The 12,918-nt window shown below is 34.7% G+C and overlaps 1 protein-coding gene across 1 annotated transcript in view; it reads left to right on the top strand.

The window, feature by feature from the left end:
* Positions 1–253: 253 nt before the first annotated feature.
* The window catches only part of LOC110446964, a 30,876-nt gene continuing 18,211 nt past the window's right edge, over positions 254–12,918 (top strand). The window contains exons 1-4 of the mRNA XM_021492311.1: positions 254–628; positions 5,295–5,382; positions 10,291–10,386; positions 11,942–12,055. Of these exons, the coding sequence (XP_021347986.1) occupies positions 5,338–5,382; positions 10,291–10,386; positions 11,942–12,055 (255 nt within the window). The 5' untranslated portion in view covers positions 254–628; positions 5,295–5,337. The remainder of the gene's footprint in view (positions 629–5,294; positions 5,383–10,290; positions 10,387–11,941; positions 12,056–12,918) is intronic.

Below are 12,918 nucleotides of genomic sequence, written 5' to 3'. Positions count from 1 at the left end.
ATTATTTTGTTCTGATACTTCAAATTAAGCACTAAGTCTCTTTTGCACAGACAATTTAAACAACTCATTTGTATATATTTTACCGAATGCCTGTTCAAATTATGTATTTGCTATGCTGTCTTTCAGGGTATATTTCACAACGTAGATATGCTATATGAACATGGGTTTAATTCCCAGTTAATTCTGCCGCAGTGTATTATACCTATGTCAATTTAATTACCTACAAGCGGGGAGTATTTCACACCGTTATAAGTCTATAGGTGTATCGTAGGCCGGGTTTTGTTTACATTCTCTATGACGATGACTTTGCCGATCGCTTACGGTCTGGGACAATACGCTACCGAGCACTGTCCTTATAGTCTTATTTAAATATACGTGTACCATTGGCCTTGTAAATACCATCGACGACCGTGGTACCTCTGTGTTAAAACATTGATCTACACCTGTGGAGCAGGCCAGTTTGTGACTCCTATCTGCCTCAGTAAAACCCTATGGATATTGGTGCTAACACGGAGGCAGATTATAGTCTCTCTAACGTGATACAGTCGGATATTGATATCCATTAGTACGGGTTTATGTGCTAACGTGGAATGTGAAATAACACTTCTGTAGACACCTTTATATACAGGTAAGGTTGTACATACACATCGTCATTGTTTCGCAAAGTATCTAGAATGTTTCGTGTCATAGATCTATTAATTTAAATTACTTTTAGTTGTAACGCTAACAGTACTGGTTGCTCCTGGCAATACATCATACACCTAATTTTGATCACCATCTGTTTCTACCTTACGTTTCTCCTGGTTTCCAGACCTCAGCTCTAATAAGAAACATTAACGACACCTCGCACGAATCATAAATGTGAAAATATCACTAAATAATGTCCCCACTTATTGCTGAAAGCTTGGTATAAAGAGGGATATTATGAACGGGACTGGTTTCCATTTAAGATCAGAATACTTTCATTTGCTATTCGTGACAAAGGAAAATGTTATGAAAAGGTGATCGTGAGCTTGATTGTTTCACAAAACCAAACGAATCATAACATGTGAATCCAGCCCTATTGGTGTTCTAATAGTAAATGTATTTTAAGTCGTTAATGAAATATTCTGCTACACGATTCAATGTTCATCCATTTAAAAGCATTTGCATCATTTTGATATGAGTTATATTTAGCTGTCAATAAGACGATCCTACCAGTACGGTTTCCTGTGTTAGGCCAGGTTTCAGAAGGGTTAACGTTTTCGTTTAGTTCCTGTGCGATATAACTGTAGAACGTGCACGACTTGCTAGTCGTTCGTGATGAATTATTCAGACAGTGTGCTGCACCACGGAGGGGAAGGGTTGGCACGGACTTGGTGGAGGACCCTCTGATCCACTAAAGGTTGTTAGACATTCATAGTGTATTTAGATCTTAAGATGTCGCTCTGTACTCGAGGTCAACAGTTTTATTACTGAAATACAGATGTCATGTCAGCAGGCAGACCTTCTTGGTTACCCGCTTGTCTTATGCAAGGGCGTATCATTATTAATAAATCATTTTAATACTAATGTGGGAAAAAAGTTAAAATATATACATATTCTTTCGAGAAAAATGCATACCACCATTACTTAACAGTGTCCATCATACAAGAGACTTGATTTAGGAGCATGCATGCTTACTAGTTATTTATTTATGTTCTAACAGCGAGCTTTTGCTATAATGGATCTGTTATCGTTATGACGCTAGGTTACGTTAGCCGATTAATATGTACATATTATAATATAACAATTGTGTTTTTCTCTACGAATCGATCGATCTGTAAGACGTAGATAGAGTATATCCCTGATCAATAATGGTGTAAGAATAAAACTGTGGATCTTCTTTATGAATATTACTTTACCTTGACAATAAAACTCGCATATGCTTCATACCCTGCCAAATATCATGTATTAATATGCTCTGTATTTTTCCCACCAATAACCCTGCCTAGATACTCATCTATATACTAACAACCTTGACAGTATACCGATTTAAATCGTCCCTACCAATAACTGGATACTACTTTGTATCTCCCCGACTAATATTACTGTCCGGATACTACTTTGTATCTCCCCGACCAATAGTACTGTCTGGATACTACTTTGTTTCTCCCCGACCAATAGTACTGTCTGGATACTACTTTGTATCTCCCCGACTAATATTACTGTCCGGATACTACTTTGTATCTCCCCGACCAATAGTACTGACTGGACACTACTTTGTATCTCACCGACTAATAGTACTGGCCGGATAATACGTTGTATCTCCCCGACTAATAGTAGTGTCTGGATACTACTTTGTCTCTCCCCGACTAATATTACTGTCTGGATACTACTTTGTATCTCCCCGACTAATAGTACTGTCCGGATACTACGTTGTATCTCCCCGACTAATAATACTGACTGGATATTGTTTCATATCTCCCCTACCAATAATACAGACTGGGTTGCCGATAATACTGACTGGATACAAATCTTCCTTACCAATACTTCCGTTACTGCTTTGTATCTACAATGCTACTTTAAATTGTTTAAACTGTGTAAATAACACTTCAACTCCCTCCTTATATATTGTTTTTTTCCTCTATCCAGTTGAACTTGTGGGGTCATGTGTTTGTCCACAACAAACAGAATACCACCTGTCTGTGCTCTATTGTATACCCCTACCTCAGGGGGTATTGTTGTTTTTAATTACTGCCTAGTTTTACATTGTAAGGCATACATACAAATCTATACATCAGTTGATATACACACATGTTTACCATACCTCTCGTTCAGCCGTTAATTGTTTTGTGGGACGGAATATGTTCGGTTAGATTTAACACGACCCCCTTTTTCTGTCTGGTCGATATCTGTACGTATATTACTGTATACCTGTTCGCCAAGTATTTAAACTAACATATAAGTGTTTCCCATTTACCTGAACGTACGCCTTACAAATTCGTATATGCAATACATCTAAATACCTTGTATGTATACATATATTCTATTCACTAATATTCAACGCACTAAATTTCTTTACAAACATATTCACGTACATTTTAATCCATAAGGTTTTGGAATTGAAATCTGGATGTGATAACCGTGTACCAGGCCGAGTGACGGTTACCTGTGTGTATTTTTTGTTTGACTTAACATATAAATGTCGGGTAGAAATGAATTCATCAGACAGTTTGATTGTTATTTATTCTGTTATAATGATTGTTGTCCCAGATTGTATATTTTATATCAGGTGATTATTGGATGGGGGTAAATACCGTAACAATATTTTGTGTTGATTATTCAAATTAGCAAACATTCACTCAATGAAGGTATTCGATCAGCACCCTATCCACCACTTTCCTATTGCTGTAAAAAGTTAGGTTCATTAAATGCTCTTGTTTGAAAAACTTAATGATATTGTTCGTGATTAAGTGATTCACTGCAGTAAAAGTCTAATATTTTATCAGTTATATGTGGATTTACTTCCTATATATGTAAAACACGGCTGGCCATTCATTTAAATTACCAGTATAACCGAATATAGATCTACATGTATTTGTACTAGGATTCTGCGATCGTAAGCACCTAGCCGTTATTTACGTGCTTTAGGCCATTGTAGAACTATTGGTTGTGTTAGCTCACACATAGCATTGTGTGTTTTGTGTCAGAGTGTGTATAAGGCAAGCAATGAAACACTTGACATTTTCTGCTTTTTGTTTATTCAGTGATAATAAATTGATTTCGCACCTGGCTGTTTTCTGTCGGTGTATATTGGCGCATTTCCCCTTCCACATTGATATGCCAAAACACACTCAACCTGTTTGTATTGTAACAGGGTGATATTTGTCTCAATTGATAAATAATTCAGCACAATTTATTGTCTGCTAACTGATTGTTCATTTCAGCCACCTTGACAACAAAGAACGTTAATACTTGAACATGTTATCTACACACAATTAAAAAAATAAAAATAAAAATCCAAAAATGCCAAACTGATTCATAAATATGTCGTTTAAATAGACTTTTGGAGTTGAAATAATCCTACGGCTACTTACTTTCGTGTATACTTACAGTAACGAGACTAGTCATCACAAGGTAAGAACCTCATATATAGCAACTTTAAAACGTAATTGCCACCTCGTCGCGCATAAGTCAAAATACGTAATTGTTCAGGAGGGTGTAAGCCTGAGGCGAGGTAGATTATTCTGGCTCAAACGATTAGGATTTTATTATGATAGAAAATATCTTACACACCTGTACTAGAAATAATGCATGTGAAAACATGGTTGTCGGTTTAATTATTTTGTTTTGCTAAGATAAACCTAATTAGGATACGTTTAATTTGTTAAACTAACATCCAATATTTTTTTCACATTTTTAAAGTTTACAATAATTACTTTTCGTTATGTTTTATTAGTTGTTCGAGACTGAATTAAAGCTTATCTATGGTAAACTGACTACAAATCCTTACGTTACAGAACACTTATAATAATAATAATATACAACATTTATATAGCGCCATACATAATTTGTAATATTACTCTAAAACTCTTTACAACATATTGATAATAGCATTAGTTATAATTGTTAAACAAAAAAGGCTTACAATCACCATTATACATTAAGCAAGACGATTATCATCTCAATATGAACATAAATGAATAAATAAAGAATAGTATGGACATGATGTCTGTGCAAAGAGCCTAAAATGAAGACGTGAAGAGGTGAGTTTGTATGTCCTTCTTGAATATGGCCAGGATATTCGACTTTCTAAAAGCAGATCGTAAGCTAATTCCACAACGTGGCAGAAAGCCTCCATTAGCACCGATTTCCATAACTTTGACACTGACATAGGTAAGGTCTTGGATCACATCAACTATCGATATTTCGCTTAAGTGTGAACACATAATCCAACTAAACAAACAGAGCAATATGGCAAGCAAATATAACATTTGTACAAGGATCAATGCTGGTCCTATGTTTCATTAAATTATATAAGATATTTTTCTGTATATTATATAAGATATCTAATAAAGAAAATCACGGGAGATATTCTTATATCTTTAAAGGTATCTAAAATCGTTTATTTTAATATCATAATATGTAAGATTTCTCATTGACGTTATAAAAAATATCTTATAAACGAATATGATAAACCTTTAACAAATGATTAACTTTGAGTTCCAGTGTTATGTCTTTGTTTGGTAAAGCTTGTTTTGGTTGATACTGTACGAGGTATGTTTTATGCGGTTTTTTTACTTTAATGGTATGCTATCATCTTTTCTTTACAGATGAGGACGGATTAAACCTGAATATTGAGACACATTAGACACCATGCCGTCGGAACCGGGATTCGACGTTGAAAATACAGCCCAAAAGGTAGAAATATTACGGAAAATTCATCAGAATCTATACGATACTACTCATTTGTGACAATGACGATGTACCTTGACTGACTGTAAGCACACGTGAAAATGGTTATTCTTAACTCCGGGGAATTCAACATACATGTACATAACACAACATCATCATGTATCATGTTATTTTCAATATTGATTATGATATATCGTACTAATTCAAGATACACCAACAGGTTAATGCCGTTCAAATTGCGCTGGAAAGAGTTAACTATAATACAGAACAAGACAAATATACTTCAACTTTTGTAGCATGTAATGACACGATTGTAGTATTTACCATTCAGGATGTGACCACTTACAAACCGTCTGTGTTAGTTTAAACTTAGTTTTATTTACATAACATATTTATCACATAATGTACTGTGTTATCCAGTGAATATATTTGCGTATTAACCCATGTAATATGACCTATCGGCCATGTGAGTGTTGTAAGTTTCAATTGTTTCAATTGTGACGTCACAAAATATGTTATATTCAGGAATTCGGTACATAGGGCCAAGACAAATCCTCCTGTTGCGTCATCGTTAGTACACATTGGTTTAAACTTTGTTTTATTCAAATTTTGTTTGACAATACATCGAAGTACATGTTTTATAGAACAGAAAAGGAAACAAAAACAAGTGTCGTGACACTTATGTAAATTTGTTACCTGCTTAATAATCAACTTTTCAACACTAGCTACAAGAATGAAGTATTATGTACAACAGAATAGTTACGGGAATAGGGGAGGGAGTAATGGATTGGTATGCAGTACACCTTAACGTTGAACATTGATTTACAGAAAAATGTATATGAGTAAGATAATACATAAACAAGCTGCAATATATTGCTGATATATACAAACCGTCTGTATTTGAGTCTAGTACATTTTGAAAATATCTAATTCGTCATTATGCGTCAGCTGAAGAACTTTGATAAAAGTGGCCCTTCGGTAAATTTCATAAACTTAAAAACATCAAATGAATTTGAAACACGAGCCTTACTATCAAAATAAACTGGAATAAGGCATTCAGTTTATATTGAGCTGTTGTCAACGCTGGTTATTAAGATATGGATTATATATGGCGATAATCCGATTAAATCAACATTTATATATTAGCCTGACCTGTTATAACTGACAAATGGGTCTGGAAGGACAATCCTACCTAACGAACAAGTAGAAGTCAGTAAGTAATTTCTTATGAAACATTAACTATCGACAGCAGATTTAAAAAATCCGGAAATAAATAATAATTCAATAAAAATTAGACGCTATATGCATGGGCATTATCTATATATAAGATTTTTATCAAGGAGAAATGTTAGCGATGTAATCTCCATAACATATCTGTAGCAGATCATGTGGCATAGATACGTAGTAATGCTAATGTAATACAGCCGGATCAATTCGTCGAGTCGAGTGGACTGAAAGTTGGCGAGTGTATTGACAGGTTACACATCCGATCCCGGGTAGATTATGACCACGGGCAGTTCGAACTGGAATCAATACTTTGATCAGCGGGGTAACCTATCTATCATTGTTACTTACATGGAGAGGATCAAACACGGCAGGATAGGGCAGACTTATTGACATTGATTGAGATGGCAATAGACTCGGTTTGCTAAGCCTCTGGTGCCATTGTCAGTTAAATAACGTTAATGCAGTGGTGACGTCACAACCTTTTGTAGTTCCTGCTGCTGAGATGATCGAAGCCTGTGTAATTTCACACTCACATTCAATATAATTCCACTCTGAGGAAATTGACGTCACAACCTTTTGTAGTTCCTGCTGCTGAGATGAAGCCTGTGTAATTTCACACTCACATACAATATAATTCCACTCTGAGGAAATTGACGTCAATATGGAAATACATTACTGGCCTATTATTAATAATAAATCTAAAGAAGATGATCAACAGATCGGAATCGATATGAAACAATACGACAATCTAGCTCCACGTTCTATGCAGATGTGAGGATCACAGCAAATGAACCATACAGCATAACGTGTGATGCGGAAACAGATTATTTTATCTCGTTACTAATAAATATCATGTCCCTATGCAAGATCAAGCGGTTTCCAATTTAATGCCATTTACAGTTGTTGACAAATGCTAGTTTTGATTTCAAATATGTATATGATATATTTGCTATGTCGTTAGAACTCCCTTCTCCAAGATTTTTATTTTATTTTAGAAATTTAATTTAAAACAGTACAACTTGTCTGCTTTTAAAAGAGAAGACTCACTAGCATCTCGCTATGCAAAAAAAAGTCATGTTACAAAAGACTGAAAATAAAAAAACACAAAAAGTAAAATATTATTCCCCCGAGTATCATTACATAGGTTTTTATTGGCTACATTACACTGTTGCTATCAAACGATTGGGTGTGTAACACATCACAAAAATGGACAAAGTATGGTGTTTCTCTGGTTTGATTTAACGGTTCGTTTTGTTGTTTATACTATGCCCTTCGTACGCTAGATCGATATATAAAATCTAAAATACTTCGGGCCGTCGACATTCACCATTGAGGAATCCCGGTAAGATACCTCTAGTTCTATAAAACGTACACATGTTGTCTGGGAGCCTAGATTCTGATCGTAAAACTCGGATTTTTATAGACTGTTTTATCGTTGGTATCATAAAACTCACATAGACATACATACATAGTTGGGAGTCGTCTGTGGATTGTTAGTAAAAACATAACAATGGTCGTTTGCGTCGTGATGACAATGTCAATTTGTACAAAATATTGAAAAAATGTATAACTGAAATGTTAATCTTCCTTAACTGAAATGTTAATCTTCCTTAACTGAAATGTTAATCTTCCTTAACTGAAATGTAAATTCTTCTTTCAACAAAGAGATGACTCTCTATCTGAAGGGGTCTCGCAAATCCACTGTTTGACAGTGGGTAAACAGTAATATTATCTACCTTTTAAACCTCAGCTGTTTTTATCAATAGCAGGTGTCTTTATATATTATGTATACTTATCTATGCCGGGGAATCGATGGGTCATTTGATATCTTATAACAGATACTCGGTAGGGGATATATAAGATTTTGAACAGACCTGCATATGGAGTCAACACCCAGACATTTGACGCTGTACTCTTAACACCCGAAATATATATGCATTGATATATATTCAATTTTCTATAAATAGGTAAGTTTGTGTTAAATTTACACATTTGTATTTATAACACTGCACCGATGCAAGATTATAGCTAAACAAGGTTAATGTTACATGATATGTTAACAGGCAATACTTGTGACGACTTATTACAAAGAAATTAATATTGATAATACATGTATAACCAATATTTACGTTGTTCCTCTGATAAATCGCATATTTAATTTACTGTATTTGGTATAACATCATAGATGAGACAAAGTAAGATGTTATGGTTCGTTATAAATACAGAATTCAATTGTTTTAAAGTCGGTTGCTTTTTGTATCTCATATGATTAAAGCGAGTTACAAGAAAGTTGGTTTTCGACAAATAATCCATTTTTGATTTTGAGAGAAACGTTTCATGAATACGGGCCCAACATTATTGTAGATACATGTATATTTCTACATTAAATATTTCCTGTGGATAGCGGAAAATATTTGTTGTTGATATGTTAAGAAAGTTTTAGAAGTGTCTCACAGGGGTGTAAAGAAATCAATCAATATCAAAGTTTTGTTAAAACCACCAGGCAGTGTGACACTAAAGATAAATCTGTACATACATAGTGAAGTGTTATCTACCAATCTTTAATCCTTTCCTTGTGACACACTTTTAAAAATCCTGCCATCTCGTGTAAGGAAATCCCTGCTTACAGACAATTAATGTCTATGTACTGTGTGTACATTTCCACAGACTTGCCAATACTGTGATGGTACTCAATGCTCGGGTCGACAAACCATTAGTGATTGTGTGAGGTAATCCCTCTCTTACCTGTTAAGTACCGACAGGGACGTGTCACTAATGCATTATACTTGGAGTAAACACACTGTTTACCTATGATATCCAAAATCGTCGAAAATAAAATAAAATCAGCTTAATAATAAAATATTAACGTTTCTAAACTCATACAATGACAATTGTGTTGTTTCTATTTATGAGATCAACCTAAAACCTTTGATTTGTTTAATTATTATGAAATTAACAAGCTTGTGCTATTCAAGTTCTGGGCTCAACATTTAAACGCTTAACGACACAGTAAGATTACTTTTTAATATGTAATATTTATATAATTTTTATTACTGCAAACACAATAGGAATTCCACTGGACTCATAACCACCCTACTCAGATAATATGAACATGGAATCGGATATTTTCTGCAGCAATTAAAAAAATATTTTGAAACTTTTGAATAAAATTCTGGTCCTGTTACTCATTATCCATACACGTACGGTACTTTCAGAGTTGTGTGGAAAACGTGGAATTTTAAATTGTTTTCTTACGTTATTGACAAATCATTAGCGTACAATTACAAGTAATGTGTATGTATGTCGGTAAATTTCAAATATTGTCCGAAAATAGGAACACAAACCTTCAATATTCGTCTGAGAACATTTCTGTTTTAAATATATAGACAAAACACGGTAATAAAATAAACTTAACATTTCCCTGACTGTTTTTACATGTTGTCTAACTAGTATCTGTATATAGTGACTATAACTATGCTTGTTCATTAATCAGTAATGGATCTGAGCTACCACGCTGACTGATCAATACATTTGAAAGTTCGGATATTTATAATACATGTGTATAGAGTAATGTTACAATACCAGTGATTCAGATCCAACTGTCAGGACGCATTGGGTGTAACTATATCTCCATGCTCAGAGATCTAAGTGTATAGATTTACTACTCAAAACCTCTTTCGTTTTCAGCTGTATGGGTATATCAAACACGGAGACTTCAGAAATGTTCAGGAGACGCTTGATCCCATCACGGACCGGGCTGTAGTGAGGGCTATAGAGGACAGGGTGAGTATATACCTACATTTATAAAGAAAAATGTGAGAATATACAGGATAGGGTGGGCACATACCTACGGTTATAGATATTAGGGTGAATATATAGAGGATAGGGTGGGCATATACCTCCGGTTATAGATATTAGAATGAATATATAGAGGAAAGGGTGAGTATATAGAGAATAGGGTGAGTATATAGAGGATAGGGTGAGTATATACCTACGGTTATAGATATTAGGGTGAATATATAGAGGATAGGATGAGTATATACCTACGGGTATAGATATTAGGGTGAATATATAGAGGATAGGGTGAGTATATACCTACGGTAATAGAGAATAGGGTGAATATATAGAGTATAGGGTGAGTATATACCTACGGTTATAGATATTAAGGTGAATATATAGAATATAGGGTGAGCATATACCCACGGTTATAGATATTAGGGTGAATATATAGAGGATATGGTGAGTATATACCTACGGTTATAGATATTAAGGTGAATATATAGAATATAGGGTGAGCATATACCCACGGTTATAGATATTAGGGTGAATATATAGAGGATATGGTGAGTATATACCTACGGTTATAGATATTAAGGTGAATATATAGAATATAGGGTGAGCATATACCCACGGTTATAGATATTAGGGTGAATATATAGAGGATAGGGTGGGCATATACCTACGGTTATAGATATTAGAGTGAATATATAGAGGATAGGGTGGGCATATACCTACGGTTATAGATATTAGGGTGAATATATAGAGGATAGGGTGGGCATATACCTACGGTTATAGATATTAGAGTAAATATATAGAGGATAGGGTGGGCATATACCTACGGTTATAGATATTAGGGTGAATATATAGAATATAGGGTGAGCATATACCTACGGTTAAAAAGGATAGGGTGGGCATATACCTACGGTTATAAAGGATAGGGTGAGCATATACCTACTGTTATTAAGAATAGGGTGAGTATATAGGGGATTGGTTGGGCATATACCTACGGTTATAGATATAAGGGTGAATATATAGAGGATAGGGTGGGCATATACCTACGATTAAAGAGGATATAGTGAGCATATACCTACGGTTATAGAGGATAGGGTGAATATATGCATGTACCTATGGTTAGAGCAGATATATTGAGTACTTAGCATATATGTACTTATTGGTAAAGACTATCGGGGCAAAAAATGCACCTAAAGTTATATAGAACAGGACAAGACTGCTGATTGCACAATTTAAGGTAAAGAATAATATGGATATATACTTGGGTTTAATTATGTAAGGAATGTGTATAATGTGAAACGAAACTGTTAATGTAAAAATGGATATTAGAAGATGATGTATTTCAAAAATGCGTACTATAAAATGACTATTTTTCGTTTTATCCAATTAGTTTATTATGATATGAAAAATATTTTGGTCAAATATATTTGACTTTAAATATGTAATTGGTTGAAATGTATCTCATTAATACATACCAGTATAAAATAGATTACATTGATTGTATTTTTTCGATCTAGAATCGTATGTACACTTCGCTGTGTTACAGTTCATCGGTCGCCATACTGATACAGACCCCGTGAACCTCGCAATAAAGCAAAGGGAGGAGAAGATCGCTATATATCTAGTGGAGAAGGCGTTCTCCACAGACAGAGTTCACCAGGTCAGTACATAGAGAGAAGATCGCTTTATATCCAGTGGAGAAGGCGTTCTGTTAGAGGAGATATATTGAGTACTTAACATATATGTACTTATTGGTAAAGACTATCGGGGCAAAAAATGCACCTAAAGTATTTCAAAAATGCGTGCTATAAAATGACTATTTTTCGCTATATCCAATTAGTTTATCATGATATGAAAAATATTTTGGTCAAATATATTTGACTTTAAGTATGTAATTGGTTGAAATGTATCTCATTAATACATACCTTTATAAACTAGATTACATTGATTGTATTTTTTCGATCTAGAATGGTATGTACACTTCGCTGTGTTACAGTTCATCGGTCGCCATACGGATACAGACCCCGTGAACCTCGCAATAAAGCAAAGGGAGGCGAAGATCGCTATATATCTGGTGGAGAAGGCGTTCTCCACAAACTGAGTTTACCAGGTCAGTCCATAGCGAGAAGATCGCCATATACCTAATAGAGAAGGCGTTCTCCACACACAGAGTATACCAGGTCAGTACATAGAGAGAAGATCGCTATATATTTAGTGGAGAAGGCGTTCTTCATAGACAGAGTTTATCAGGTCAGTACATAACGAGAAGATCGCTATATATCTGGTGGAGAAGGCGTTCTCCACGGACAGAGTTTACCAGGTCATTACATAGGGAGAAGATCACAATATATCTAGTGTAGAAGGCGTTCTCCACAAACAGAGTTTACCTGGTCAGTAAATAGGGAGAATATCGCTATATATCTAGTGAAGAAGGCGTTCTCCATAGACAGAGTTTACCACGGTTATAGATATTAGGGTGAATATATAGAATATAGGGTGAGCATATACCTACGGTTAAAGAGG

The sequence above is a fragment of the Mizuhopecten yessoensis genome, unplaced genomic scaffold (assembly GCF_002113885.1).
Source record: "Mizuhopecten yessoensis strain PY_sf001 unplaced genomic scaffold, ASM211388v2 scaffold3091, whole genome shotgun sequence".
Classification (NCBI taxonomy): domain Eukaryota; kingdom Metazoa; phylum Mollusca; class Bivalvia; order Pectinida; family Pectinidae; genus Mizuhopecten; species Mizuhopecten yessoensis.
The sequence above is the reverse complement of the archived record's forward strand: the minus strand, read 5'-3'. Positions and strand labels throughout refer to the sequence as shown.